The sequence below is a fragment of the Peromyscus californicus genome, unplaced genomic scaffold (assembly GCF_007827085.1).
Source record: "Peromyscus californicus insignis strain IS unplaced genomic scaffold, ASM782708v3 Scaffold_14__1_contigs__length_90479793_seg_2, whole genome shotgun sequence".
NCBI classification, from domain to species: Eukaryota; Metazoa; Chordata; class Mammalia; order Rodentia; family Cricetidae; genus Peromyscus; species Peromyscus californicus.
The window spans coordinates 80,055,198-80,070,431 of record NW_026294436.1 but is presented as its reverse complement, the minus strand read 5'-3'; the positions used below and the strand labels follow the sequence as shown (position 1 = coordinate 80,070,431).

The window sequence follows — 15,234 nt, the reverse complement described above, 5'->3', positions numbered from 1 at the left end:
GTCTTCAGATTAACTAATCTTTTCTTTTATTATATTTAGTTATATGAAGTATCTATTTAAAGTTAGGGATATTGGCTATAATTTGAATGTAGTAATCCTTTCAAGTACTATGGAGATCTGACAAACTTATTAAGAAGCACACTTAACTACCACAGTCCAAACAGAGAAGTTCCAGCACTCTAAAATGTCTCCAGGTCTGCTTGTAATCTACCCTTCCTCTCCTAGTTCCACAACCAGCCAACCACTAGACTGTTTTCTATTCCGAGCATGGAATTGAACCTTTCAGAGTGGCTATTTCACTAAGTACATAGCATATGGAAACCATTTGTGGCTTTGCATAAACCAGGAATTCACTATTTTTGTTGTTAAGGATTAATTCATTACTTCAATTAGCCATAGATATTTGTTTCTCATTTCACAAGGTGAATGTGTTTCTAGTTTGGAGTGATTGTAAATAAGGTAGCAAGAACATCCTTAAACATGTTTTTATTTACATGTTTTCACTTAATGTGTGTTGTTGGGTTGTGTGGTACATGCAGTGATTTGAATGTCAATGGACCAGGTAGCCTCAGTGTTTGAACACTGGCTGGGAAATTGTGGAATATTTAGAATGTGGAAACTTATTGGAGGAAGTGGGTCCCTGGGAGTGGGCTTTGAAGTTTTATAACCCAGTCCCACATCCTGTCTGTTCTGTGCTTCCGGTTCCACTAAGATTCGAGAAATCCTAGTTATACAATCCTGCCACCAAGGAGATGCTTGTAACTATGCCCTTCCCTCCATGATGGGCTATGTCCTCTTAAACTGTGAGCCAAAATATACCTTTCCTCTCTTAATTTGTTTCTTATCAGATACTTTGTTACAGTTATAAGAAAATTAACATGTATAACACACACACACACACACACAGAGCAAGCAATTTTGTAGGTTTTAGTAGTTTGCTACACCTACTGAAAAAATTAAAAGTAGTCAAAGAAACAACCACAAAAGCAGTTAACATTCAAAAGAGGTCACAGTTGGCTTCTCTTAATTGGTGCTGGTAAACAATGGTATCTATTAGGTACTAAAAGAGAAATGAAATAATTAACCTATAGTTTTTTTATCAAGAAGAAATCCTTCAAGACAGAAGGTTTAAAAATAAGTGAACCACTGCCATATACACAAAAGCTGAGAACTTTACTAGTCAACCTACAAGAATTGCTAAAGGGGGCTAGAATGATGGCTCAGCAATTAAGAGCACTGGCCACTCTTTCAAAGGACCCGGGTTCAATTCCCAGCACCCACATGGCAGTTCATAACTTGCCTGTAAGCTCTAGGCTGAAAGGAAATGGTATCAGACGTAAGTTCAGGTCCACAAGGAAAAGGAAGAGCACTTAAGCTTACCAAGCTGAATGTGATCTGGTCTCCGCTGCTACTCAGATTTCACCTCATAGTATAGTTTGACATATCCATAGTGCCTAGCCTAGCAATTTTGTCCCTCTCCCACAATTCTCCTAGTAGACTATGATAATAGATTGTGACTCATTTTACTTAAGGAATAGGGAAGAACGGAAAATACCCTGTGTACTAGCATAGGTTGAGTATTATTGTAAACTTTTGAGGGATCTGCGTGCTCATATTTGGAACACAAAATATATTTCTTCTTTAACTCTGGGTTGTAGTTTTAAAAGTTTCAGAAAACATATATATGAAAAATAAACAATATTTTTATTAAATTCTGGGTGATTTTCCTCTTTTCAGTGGTAATATGTCCATTTCCAGTACTACAAAATGGAAGAATGACACCAGGAATTGAAAAAAAATTTTCTTACCGAGAAACAGTGACGTTTGAGTGCATGGAGGGTTTTTACATGAACGGCAGTGATACAGTGGTCTGCGATGCTAACAGCACTTGGGAGCCTCCAATCCCAAGGTGCCTTAGAGGTACAAAATATGTCTTATGTCCATTCTTTGTTTTTCAGGTAGTTTTTGTTTACTTGCTTGTTTTGAAATTTATTCCTTTGATGTTAAATATTGTGATACCTGGAAAGCAATCATTTTGGTATATAGCACAGGCTTATAATCATCCTGTGCATATATATGACATAAAATTCTGCTGTTGTGATTTTTGTTGTTTTTCTGGAAATTTTAGTTTGTTAGATAGAGTATAGCAGTATGTAAGTTCTCTTAAGAATATTAAAAAGTAGGGGCTGGAGAGATGACTCAGAGGTTAAGAGCACTGGCTGCTCTTTCAGAGATCCTGAGTTCAATTCCCAGCAACCACATGGTGGCTCACAACCATCTGTAATGAGATCTGGTGCCCTCTTCTGGTGTGCAGACATACATGCAGGCAGAGCAATGTATACATAATAAATAAATAAATCTTTAAAAAAAAATATTAAGAAGTAGATTGCAACATTTTTTTCAGAGTAAATTGAAACCTGACTATTGCTCTATAATTAAGTCAAGAATGAAAGGCATGGCTCATGATAATGAAAGGTTGATTTCCAATGTGGTCTACCCGAGTATAGAACCAACATTTGAGTTACTCGTGTTTAGTAAAATTCCGCTTCCATTTTTCTAAAAATCTTTAAATTTCTAGTGGAAGGGCCACTGATAACTTTTTTTTTTTTTTTGAGACAAGGTTTCTCTGTGTAGCTTTGAAGCCTGTCCTAGAACTCACTCTGTAGACCAGGCTGGCCTCAAACTCACAGAGATCTTTGCCTGCCTCTGTCTTGAGTGCTGTGATTAAAGGCATATGCCACCACCTGGCCAGGGATAACTCTTGTGTTTTACCAAATTGACATTGTTATTTTGTTTTCTAGTTTCAACTCCCAGTTCAAAAATCTTCATTCTCAGCCGGGCGGTGGTGGCGCACGCCTTTAATCCCAGCACTCGGGAGGCAGAGCCAGGCGGATCTCTGTGAGTTCGAGGCCAGCCTGGGCTACCAAGTGAGTTCCAGGAAAAGGCGCAAAGCTACACAGAGAAACCCTGTCTCGAAAAACCAAAAAAAAAAAAAATCTTCATTCTCATATTTAACAATTTCCTGCTTATATTTTTTAAAAAAACTAAATTCCTGGTGATTTTTTTCAGATACCCTTTAAAATTCCTGCAGTGTCTCTTTACTCATCATTTTTAGTCATTTAGTAATACAGAAAGAAAGAATATATTTGCAGCCATATCATTTGTCAGCTGTGGTAACTCTATTTTATTTGCTAAAGCTCCACACATAAATAGGAATGTGAACTTAGAAAAGTTATGTCAATTTTAAATGTGTATTTCCATGTGTAAAATGATCTAGTACTGTTCTTATAGTGTTCAATACTTAAGTGGGATGCCCTTAAAGGACTTAACACAATACCTGGTGTGTAGGATACTCTTAAAGTTAACTACGTCTTCTCTACTTGAATCAATCTTAATGAAAAGGAAGATCCTTGGCTTCTGTTTGTTGATGTGTTTTCCATGGTCAGCTTTGCTACTTTGTTCTTTTTTTCCCCTAAGTGATTTGCTTACACTTTTGCTCCTTATCATGTTAGATTCAGGTAATGTTTCATTTCCTGAACTGTGGTCAGCTTAGGGGTGAGAGTCTTGTTAGTCATTTTGTTTAGGGTCTTGTATATACTCAAGTTGGCCTCAAAGTCACAATACTCCTGCTTCAGTCTCTTCAGTGCTGGAATTACAGGCATGCACTATGCCCAGCTTTTCAGTTTTTTTTTTTTTAAGTAGTGCATGTAAATAGAAATTTATGCTGCCTCCAGAATGAGATTGGTATTTTGCATTTCCTCCCCACTCCCCTAACCTACTTAAAATTTTTGTTTGTTTGGTTGTTTGTTATTTTTGTTTTTACCAGGCAGCGTTGACAATAGAAACCAGATTACTTAACAACTGAGAGCTAGGAAGCCTCTGCTACTGAAGTGAAATAGAAGGTTTTTTGGAGACTCCTAATCAACTGTTGTTAAGCATGGAGAAGTTGCTATGATGGGAGGAACCTTCATTCTCACACAGGGTGGTAGGAAGAGCATCAGACAGGACTGGCTGTCCACAGGATCCTAGCTTGACTCTGCCTAACCAAACTGACTTCATTTCTGTGAACTTTGGATTCCTGTTGCTTTAATAAGGATATTGAACTCAAGTAAATCTCAATTATTGGTTCTAACTTGTTTAAAGTATTTCCTATCTCCTTAACATTATAAAGGATGGAGAGAATTGTACATGCTCAGTTGCTTACCCAGTAATTAGAATGCGTTTTCTTTCTTTCTTTCTTTCTTTCTTTCTTTCTTTCTTTCTTTCTTTCTTTCTTTCTTTCTTTCTTTCTTTCTTTCTTTCTTTCTTTCTCTTTCTTTTTTATTGTTTTTTTTTAGACAAGATTTTCACTATGTACTAGAACAAGCTGTGTAGATCAGGTTGGCCTGGAACTTACAGAGATCTTCTGCCTCCAAAGTGCTGGGATTAGAGACATGTACCACCATGGCCAAACTCTGGAATACATTTTGATAATTCCTACAACAACCTGACACCTCCCAGTAGCTTCCTTCTATATCATAGTTGAGTCTCTGTTGAAAGGAATTTTTGAAAGCATTGACAGTAAGCACTTGATAAAATATTTATAAAACACTAATTTAGTTTCCTATTTGGAAGACAAGGTATATGAGAAAAGGTTCATAAAGAAGTGAAACTAAGAGGAATTCTTCTGTTAAAAAAAAATCTTGGTAGAATTGTCAGTCACTTTTTATTATTATTAGGGTGCACATGTTTACCTTGAACACATTCTCTTTATGATTTACTTTTAGTTATCTTTATCTTCTAGCATTTGTATTTTTAAAGTATAAAACTGTAATGAACAGTCTTGTACACAGGTCTATGCAATTATATATGCAGATCAAATATATTCATAGACTAAATCCCCAGTAGAACTATAAAGTACAGAATATATATGTATTTTTATTTTGATAGGTAATATTTTAAAAATTTCAATATTAGAATTAAATCCATAATTTTATATTAATAAGTTTAATGAATTAACAGACTCAATTTATTTTTCTAGGTCCTAAGCCTACTCATCCCACCAAGCCTCCGGTTTACAATTACCCAGGTTTGATAGTTCTTTATCCTACTGATGTAATTAAGAATTCCATGAGATATAGATAAAAAATGGTGTCTTGTTTTAATTGTCATTTCTTTAATAAGGCTGAACTTTTTAAAAATACATTTTAAAGCATCTTTTGAGATGGGGATAAAGATGCTCAGGCTTTCTTATCTCAAGTGATCTTTGCCTTTAGATTCTTGCCACTGAGTCCAATGGTCATTTATTCATATCCTCTTACCATTTTTTCTTAAAAAATTTTATTGATTTGAATTTAATTGTTCTTTATAAATTAAAACACTTTTAATGTGAAATGAATGTTTTTCTAGTATTTTTATTAACACTAATAAGTTTTAAATTTTCTGTACTGCTGGATATAGATTTATTTTTATAGATTTAAATTATATAATGTTGCCAAGGTTAATTGATACTAATATTTTAGGGTTGTTTTTATTTATTTTTGTACATCAACATTATCTTACTTTTCCTTTCCCTTTTTCCTCATTATTTTATATTGGTGAAATTATTAAGGCCACTCCACGTAGTTAAAAGGAGATTTATTTAATGGCGTAACTTACAAATTAAGGGATAGGTAGGTCGCGGGGTCTGGGGAAGGTGTATCGCAGTCCAGCGGTGTTCTCTGGAGCTCTGCTTGGTACACCTCTCCAGTCCAGGGTCCCGCAACATAGAGAGCGCCCGCCAATCCAGATCTCGGGTCCCCAGGCGCCTCCTTTCGCCCCGCCTTGTAGGCGTGACAGTTGCCGAAGTCTCAATGGGGGTTGGAACTTCCAGATCAAAGCTGAAATGACTACCCACTACAATTTTATGTGTAATGTGTGTGTGTGTGTTCATGTGTGTTTTTGCATGTATGTGGATACACATGTAGGATATATGCATGTGCTTGTGGAAATCTAAGGTTAAAGTTGGGACTCAGTCTCACTCCCTCTTCCTCCTTATTCACTGTGGCAGGATGTCTCCATCAATCCAGAGCTCACAGATACAGTTAATCTCTCTGGTCTCTGGGAATCCCATCCCCTCTTTCCAAGGCTAGGAATACAGGTAGACTGTCAATATTTATGCAGATTTCTGGGGATCCAAACTTAGATCACCACTCTTATGTAGCAAGTGCTTAATCTCTGAGCTATCTCCCTCACCCACCTTTTCTTTAAAGCAAAAATTATAACAAACTACATATTTCCCATTGATTTGTTCTTTCACTTAATGTCTTAGATTGGGATTTATTTAGATTTATTCCCATAGTAGTTGCATAGTATATATCATACTTTACTAATCTCCTAGTGGTCATGTGTGTCCAGAAGTTTTACATAAATGGGTGATTAGATATATTAATTATTCCTCCAATAGCTCTGAGTTGTATGTCATATAAAAAGCTTTAGGTGAGGATGGGGATGGAAAGATAATTCAGTAGCTAAGAGCAAACCCTGTTCTTGTTCAGTCCCCCCGCCTTGATTCTCAGCACCCATGTGGAGTGGCTCACAACCAACTGTGACTCCAACTTCAGAAGATCTGATACTCTTTTCTGGCCTCCTCAAGTACTGCATACACATGGCGCGCGCGGGCGCGCGCGCGCGCGCACACACACACACACACACACACACACACACACACACACACACACACACATTAAAAAAATAAAATAAAATTTTTAAATAAAAAGAGGCTTTGGGTGTTCCCCTGGTGGGAATTACATTTTCATTCATATATCTGAGTTCTTGTATCAAATTGTTGGTATGCTTGAAACACATGATGGTATTTGTGGGGAGGAGTAACAGGTTGCTCCCTCCTTCATCCCCACTTAGGGGCTAAGAAGGGCTGATAGTTAAGTGGAAGTATAAGCAGAGCTTCTTCAGCTTGGAAGAAGACAGCTTGCCAAACTTTTCATTGTACATAAAGTCACGGGTATTCCAGCCCTCTCTCTCCTTTGAACACTATTCATTCCTGCACCAGATTTGTCTTTTTTAAACTACAGTACTCTTATTTTTTTAGCATTTGACATATTTTTTAACTTCTAGACCGCTCTCACATTAATTTTACAATTTAACCAGACAATTCTTTGGCATTACACACACACACAGACATTCTTGTGCAACCAATTCCCTTTCATCATCCCTAACTGAAACTTTCACTGTTAAATGACTTCACTTTCTTCCCTCTCCCAGCACCTGCTGAACACTGTTCTCCTTGCTTCCCCTTATAACTTTGTCAGTTCTTAGTACTTCCTATACCTAGGTCATACAGCATTTGTCCTGACACAAGCCTTGCTTACTTCTTATAACTAAATCCTTTCAAACTAAATCTTTTTAAGATCCATGTAACTTTCATCTTGTGCTAGGCTCTTTTATGTCTGAATAATACTCCATTATTGCCACATTTTGCTTATTTGTTTATTTTGGTAAACTAAGGTTGCTTTGTGTATACCTCCTAGCTATTCTCTACAGTGCTGTTTTGAACATGGAGTTAGATACCTGTTCAAAGTTTCCACTTTTAATTCTTCTGATGTATATCTAAGAGTAGAACTTCTAGATCATAAGGTGATTCAATTTCATTTTTTGAGGAAGTGTTGTCCTAGTCTTCCACAGCAGCTACATGATTTTACACTATTTTCTTATATCTTCACTCTCCGTTGTACTGGTCTTTTGCTTCATTTCATTTTGTTTTGCTTTTATAACAAGAGCAATCTGTCTTTTTTTGTGTTGCTATAACAGAACACCACAGATGAGCTGATTTATAATAGACAGAAACTTAACTCTCATGGTTCTGGGTTCAGGGAGATATGTAATGTCAAAGTGCTGCTATTTAGCAAATGCCTTCTTGCTACATCATAGCATGCCAGAAGGGAAAAGAGGTAGGAGAAAAAGTGTATGCAACATGGGCAGACTCACTCCTGCAATAATAAACCCAGTCCCTAGATAATGGCATGACACATTTGTGCCCTGATCATCTGAATATCCTTATGTCAGCAAGAATTTCTGCCTGAGTTTTAGAGAAAGAAAGCACTCAAGTCATAGTACCAAGTTAGTAAATATGATTATATATCATATTGGTTTTATTTCCATTTCCCTAATATTAGTGAAGTGTTGAGCATCTTTTCATGAGCTTGTTGGTCATCTATATATCTTATTTGGAGAAATATCTATTCAAGTCCTTGTACTTTTCAAATTGGGTATGTTGCTACTGAGTTTAAGAGTAATTTGGGTATTCTATAATAGCTTATCAAATATGAAATTTAGAATTTTTCCCTCTCATTCTCTACATTGCTTTTATGCTAGTGTCCTTTAGTGTACAAAACTTGTCATTTTAATGAAATATAATTAATCTACTTTGCTGTTATTGTGGCCTATACTTTGTGTCACGTTCAAGAAATCATTGTCAGATCTAAAATCATGAAGTGTTTCCCCACGTTTTCTTCTATAAGTTTTATAGTTTTAGAATCACCTTCAATAATTTGATCCACCTAATTTTTTTTATATATTTTAAGGCTCTAACCTCATTCTTTTGACTGAAAATATCTAATTTCCCCAAACCAACTGCTGAAGAGACCACCCTTTCCCAACGATTGTTTCTGTGTGTCATTGTTTTAAAAAAAAAATCACCTTAAAATGTGTATGTCTATTTCTGAGTTCTATTCCATTCCATAGGTCTGTATGCCTTTATATCAATAATACCCTGTTTTAATTAATATATCTTAGTATATTTTGAAACCAAGAAGTGTGAGTTCTCTCAACTTTGTGTTCTTCAGATTTCATACTGATGGATGATCTATGGACCATAGGATCAATTTTTCTATGATCATATGGACCATAGGATAGATTTTTCTACTTCTGCAGAAAGACAGTGTCATCATGATTTTAATAGGGGTTACACTGAGTCTGTAAAGTGCTTTGAGTAATATAAACAGCTTAAAATAATCTTTTGTCTAACAAACACAGGATTCTGTATTAGGATTTGTTGTTATGACAAAACATTATGAGAAACAATTTAAAATAAAAAAAGACATATTTTCACTGTTTCAGAGGTTTTGTTCTATATTCTGCTAACACCACTGCTGTTGACCTAGGGTGAGGCAGAACATCATGGAAGTGGGAGTGTGTAGCAGAAGAATCTACTCATCTTCTAACAGCTAGAGATCAGAGAAAAACAGACCATGTATAACCTTCAAAGGCATGCCTATATCCTCTAGCAGGGCCCACTTCCTAGTTGCTACCACTTACTAATGCTGCCACCAAGTTACATATCTATTAATGTATTCTATTAATTTAATCAAAGTCCTCAAAAATGCCACCATTTTTCAATGACTGGGTCCATCAGTTGAGTTCCAAGTCTTCAACACATGAGCCTTTGGGGGATGCATTGTATGCAAACCACAACCATATATTTCCATGTATTTATCCCTTGAATCATTTACGGCCAAGTTTTATAGATTTCTCTGTGTAAGTCTTTTACTACCTTGGGGTTATTCTTAGTATTTTACCTTTTTTATGGTATTGCAACTAGAGTTGTTATAATTTCCTTTTTAAAGTATTCATTGTTCTTTGTTTTTTGTATCCTTCAACTTTGATGAACTCATTAGTTTTAGTAGGCTTTTGTGGGAGACTGTCTACATAAAAGTTCATGTCACCTTGTGGCTGAGGCTGTAGCAAAGTGATAGTAGAATGATAGCCTAGTGTGTTTTTTTTTTTTAATTAAGAAATTTTTTATTCATTCCACATACCAACCACAGGTCCCCCTTCATCCCTCCTCCCTCTCCCCACTAGCCTTCCCCCCAGGGTCATCCCCCATCCTCTCCACCAAAAAGGTATGGCCTCCAAAGGGGAATCAGCAAAGCCCAGCACATTCAGCTGAGACAGGTCCAAGCCCCTCCCCCTGCCTCAAGGCTGTGCAAGGTGTCCTACCATAGGCAATGGGCTCCAAAAAGCCAGTTCATGCACCAGGAATAGATCCTATTCCCACTGTGAGGGGCCCCTCAAACAGACCAAGCTACACAACTATCTCGCCCATGAAGAGGGCCCAGTCCAGTCCCATACAGGCTCCACAGCTGTCAGTCCATATTTGATGAGTTCCCACTGGCTTGGTTCAGTTGTGTCTGTCAGTTCCCCCATCATGGTCTTGATGCCCCTTGCTCATAGCATCCCTCTTCCCTCTCTTCAACTGGACTTCCAGAGCTCGGCCTGGTGCTTGGCCATGGCTCTCTTCATCTGTTTCCATCAGTTATTGGATGAAGTCTCTATGATGACAGTTAGGGCATTCACCAATCTTATCACTGGGGTAGGCCAGCTCAGGCACCCCCTCCACCACTACTAGTAGTCTAAGCTGGAGTCATCCCTGTGGATTCCTGGGAACTTTCCTCACACCTAGTTTCCCATGATATCTCTGTAACTGAAAGTTTTCCTGTGTCCCCTTGTCCCACAGCCACTCAGACCCAAATAAACACACACAGGCTGATATTAATTACGAACTCTATAGCCATGACCTATTGCTCAAGCTTCTTGCTAGCTAGCTCTTATAACTAAACTTAGCCCATTTCTATTAATCTGTATGTTGCTATGTGTTCTGTGTGCCATTACATGCTGCTCCCTAGACAACGGGATGGCATCTCCCCTGCCTCTGCCTTTCTTCTTCCTGTCTATCTGCTTGGATTTCCACTTGCCTCTAAGCTGCCTTGCCATAGGCCAGTGCAGCTTTATTTATCAACCAATCAGAGCAAGCAACACATATTCACAGCATACCAAAAGACATCCCACAGCAATTCTCCTTTTCTTTCTAATCAAAAAGGAAGGTTTTAATTTTAACCTAGTAGAATTACATATAACAAAACAGTTATCAAGCAAGAGTTACAGTTACAACATCTAGTCTATTTGTATTTGGCAAAATTAAAGAAAATATTCTATCTATCCTATATTTGTGAGTTTAAAGTTTCATATCTAATTTATCTTTTATCATAACCAAAGAAAATTATAACTATTTAGTCTTCAACTACATCAAAGACCTCAGAAGGATATAATATTACCACAGTAAATAGGAAATGCACTGTAAGCACCTTCCAAAATTCTGGAAATGACAGAGAGAGCTGCCTGCCTGGACAGTCATCCAAAGTTCCTCTGTAATGTTGCGGCATCCATCTTCAGCCAATATGGCTAGAGTTTTTAAATTGCTTCTCCCTGTGTGCTGTAGAATATTTGGTAGTCTCCTTTTGAAGCAGGAACCTGAAGAACCATTTCACCTTGTAAAGTTCAGTGGTCACCTTCCTGCATGTCCAGTTTATATAACATATTATCAGCAGTCCAGGCAAGAGCAGTTTCTTGCCCAAATAGCTATTTTTGCCAAGAAGAAGATAAACTCCATATGGAGTGTCTTTGATGCCTATCTTCCTCTTTGAAGTAAATTGGTGCTGCCAGGAGCAGACATGTCTCACTGTCCAGAAAGTCTAAGTTTTTAAAACATTTTAAATGCCATATTCTGTAGGTCTTTGAAGTGTTTGAAGATTACCTACCTAATTGAATTATATCTATATATACCTAGAAAACTTAACTAACATAACCATAAGTTTGACTATCATAAAAGACTAATTATTAATCTGTGTTTCTTAATTACCCATTACAATCTAAATGAGTTACATAAACATAATACCTTAAATGAGAGTAGAAATATATGTACAGTATAACAAAATTAACTTTAAATTTGTATCAATAAACTAAAATCCATAGCAATGTAAAATATTTTAAACAAGTTGTTACTCTTTGTCCTGTCATATCTATATCCCCTTTTCTTCTTTAGAAAGAGATTGCATTTATAATCAACCTCCTTTAAATAAAAATAAACATTCATAAACAATATTTTGGGAATTTGGGCATAGTTCTCATACTACTTCCTGCTGGTTGAGGGTGCCGGCAATCTTATGGGGATCCTGAGAAAAATAAGAATTATGGTCAAGTCCTGACTGTAATGGTCTGTGAGGCGGCATTGTCTGAGCCAGTTGCATTGAAGCTGTTTTTGGATGTTGGATCATCTAGCCCATGGTGCCATTGGAGACCTTCCAGGGGTCTTGGTTGATCAAACCATATTAGCTTGGAAGCAATACATAGGCTCTCATCTTCTGTGGAAACAAAAGCAGAACCTCTTTTCCAAAGCAATGTATCCTTAGACACAAATTTTGAAGTCAAGATACCATATATATATATATATATATATATATATATATATATATATATATGTGTGTGTGTGTGTGTGTGTGTGTGTGTGTGTGTGTGTGTGTGTATTGGTTTAACTCAGCAGCCTTTACAATCAAATGTCTTTTTACAGTTAAAATTCCCAAAGACAATATAATCCAGATTCTCTATGTAATTTCCATCTTTACCTGGCTTATTTTTTATATTACTTTTACTGTCTCTTTAAAGACTTTATTTTTTAAAAAAACTACTTTTTTATATAACTGTCTATCTTCCTTTTCCTCTCTCTTCCAAGCCTACATGCACTTTTACACATAATGTAAACCATTTAGAGGTTTATTCGATCTGAATTTGCCTTATTGTGAATCTATGATCCTTCTCCGCCCATTTCAGCTTTTCAACATGGCAGAGGTAATTCACCTCCAGCTCTGGGAGTCATTCCACTGACTCTGGGAGGCAGTGGGTCCATGCCTCCACCCAGTAGTGTGTAGTTCAGAAACTTTTTTTTGGTCTGTACTAGCAAAAGCTAATATGCAGCATACTGCACAGCTTGGAGATGCCTCTGTGTACCACAGAAGGAATCCACCATGCTGCAAGTCAAGCCCACATGCCGCAAACCCACCATACTGTAGCTTACAGCTTGCCTGAGCGACACATTTAGCAAACTGTTTTTACCTCCATTTTAGAATCTTTTTTTAAGTTCTCTCAAGTTTTAGGTGGAAAGTCAAGCCAACACATTGGGCAGCCAAATGTAGCTGGAAGTTTTCTCTGGTCCTGCCCAGTACTGTAGTCAGGATAAATCTCTCCCACCCACGTCCCACAGCTGCTTATAAAATAATCACTCAGAGGCTTATTATTTACAAACTTATGGTCATGGCCTATGGCTCAATTTTCTTGCTACCTAGTTCTTATAACTAAACTCAGCCCATTTCTATTAATCTATATGTTGCCGTTGTCACATGTTCTGTGGATTTACCTGTGTGCCATTACATGCTGCTCCCTAGATGGCGAGATGGCGTCTCCCCTGCCTCTGCTTTTCTTCTTCCTGTCTATCTGCTTGAATTTCCACCTGCCTCTAAGCTGCCTTGCCATAGGCCAATGCAGCTTTATTCATCAACCAATCAGAGCAACACATATTCACAGCATACAGAAAGACATCACACAGCATGTCTTCTTCTATCAAGATATCTTCCTCATTGCTCTCCCAGTCTGCCCTTGTTCCAGCTCAACCATCCCATTCCCCCATGCTCCCATCCCTCTTCCCCTACCTTCCATTGCCCCCCCTTACCCCCAGTTTACTCAGGAGATCTCATCTATTTCCCCTTCCCAGGGCAATCCTTGCCTCCCTCTTAGGGTCTTCCTGTTACCTAGCTTCTCTGGAGCTATGGATTGTAGTCTGGTTATCCTTTGCTTTACATCTAGTATCCACTTATGAGTGAGTACATACCATGTTTGTCTTTCTGAGTCTGGGTTGCCTCACTCAGGATATTTTCTAGTTCCATCTGTTTGCCTGCAAATTTCATGATATTGTTTTTTACTGCTGAGTGTACTCCATTGTGTATATGTACCACATTTTCTTTATCCGTTCTTTGGTTGAGGGGCATCTAGGTTGTTTCCAGGTTGTGGTTATTATGAATAATGCTGCTATGAACATAGTAGAGCATGTATCCTTGTGATATGTTTGAGCATTCCTTGGATATGTTCCCAAGAGTAGTATAGCTGGGTCTTGAGGTAGATTGATTCCCAGTTTTTCTGAGAAACCTCCATACTGATTTCCAAAGTTAGCCTAGCATGTTTAGGCCTGAGTTCAACCCCCAACAGCACAAGAAAACAAAGATCACTCCATTTTCAAACATATATTCGTATGTCTTCCTTTCTAACTTGTATTCATTTTCTTTGTTTTTCTTACCTAATTGCTTTGGTTAGATTCCAATACCATGTTGACTATAAGTGGCAAGCATGGGTACCAAATCTTGTTCCTGATTTTAGAGGGAAAGTTTTTAATTTTCATTATTGATAATATTAACTGTGGGTTATTTTTATATGGGATTTATTTTGTTGAGAAAGTTTCTTTCCATTTCAGGTTGATAACTGAAGTATTTATTGAGCCAATTCAGTATCTTTTATTTTAATTAGAATCTCATGAAATTTACAGACTCATTTTGAGAATATACTAATAAGCAACTTTCTATGCTACTATATAATATTACTATAGTGAATACTAGACAGGAAGAAAGCTAATAATGAAAACATGAAAGTGTGGGATTCTATGACACTACTCAAAATAAGATATATTAATGGAGTTTATAAGGAAAATTAAAGTTTAGGAGTTTTTATACATGGGTGAAAAATAAATTTGAGAATTTAAAGGATTTTGATTTTTATTTATTCTTTATTTCTCTTTTTGTTCTATTTTACTTAACCCAGTTTTCTTTCTTTTTTTTTCTAGGATATCCTAATCCCCGTGAAGGAATATTTGCCCAAGAATTAGGTTACTGTTTCAGTTATTTATACCCCTGAAGTATGAGACCTTAACAGTTAACATGGAAATATCATACATTTCAGTTACTGGCAGTTAAGAAGCATATCTTGTCAGTAGAAATAGTTGACATTTAGGATTAAGTAATTTAGGATTACTTACTTTGGACTGACACCATGACAAATGTAAGTACTACTCTATAGAGTGATACATAGGTAAGTACAGTTTCATAGAAGGGCCTCAATATAGGGAAGTTAGTAAGCTGAGGTTACAGTCCATAAAATACAACTTGCCTTCCATGTGATTCTTTTCCTCTTCGTGTCTGACGTACACAGACCTTAAAGTGCTATAAGGTGGACAAACTTGTTTTTCTGTGAAAGATTGGTTTAGCACAATTTATGTAGGCCTCAGTTTATACAATGTACATTAAACAAAGACAAGTGTAGTTACAACAGTTAAAATTCAGTGAAATTTAAAGACATAATGAGTAGGACAAAAATCTGTTATGT

General features: G+C 36.9%; 1 protein-coding gene across 1 annotated transcript in view; it reads left to right on the top strand.

Moving 5' to 3' along the window:
• Cd46 (CD46 molecule) overlaps nt 1-15,234 on the top strand; it is a 42,362-nt gene that overhangs the window by 13,528 nt on the left and 13,600 nt on the right. The window contains exons 6-8 of the mRNA XM_052738105.1: nt 1,738-1,920; nt 5,021-5,068; nt 14,696-14,737. Coding sequence (XP_052594065.1) covers nt 1,738-1,920; nt 5,021-5,068; nt 14,696-14,737 — 273 coding nt within the window. The remainder of the gene's footprint in view (nt 1-1,737; nt 1,921-5,020; nt 5,069-14,695; nt 14,738-15,234) is intronic.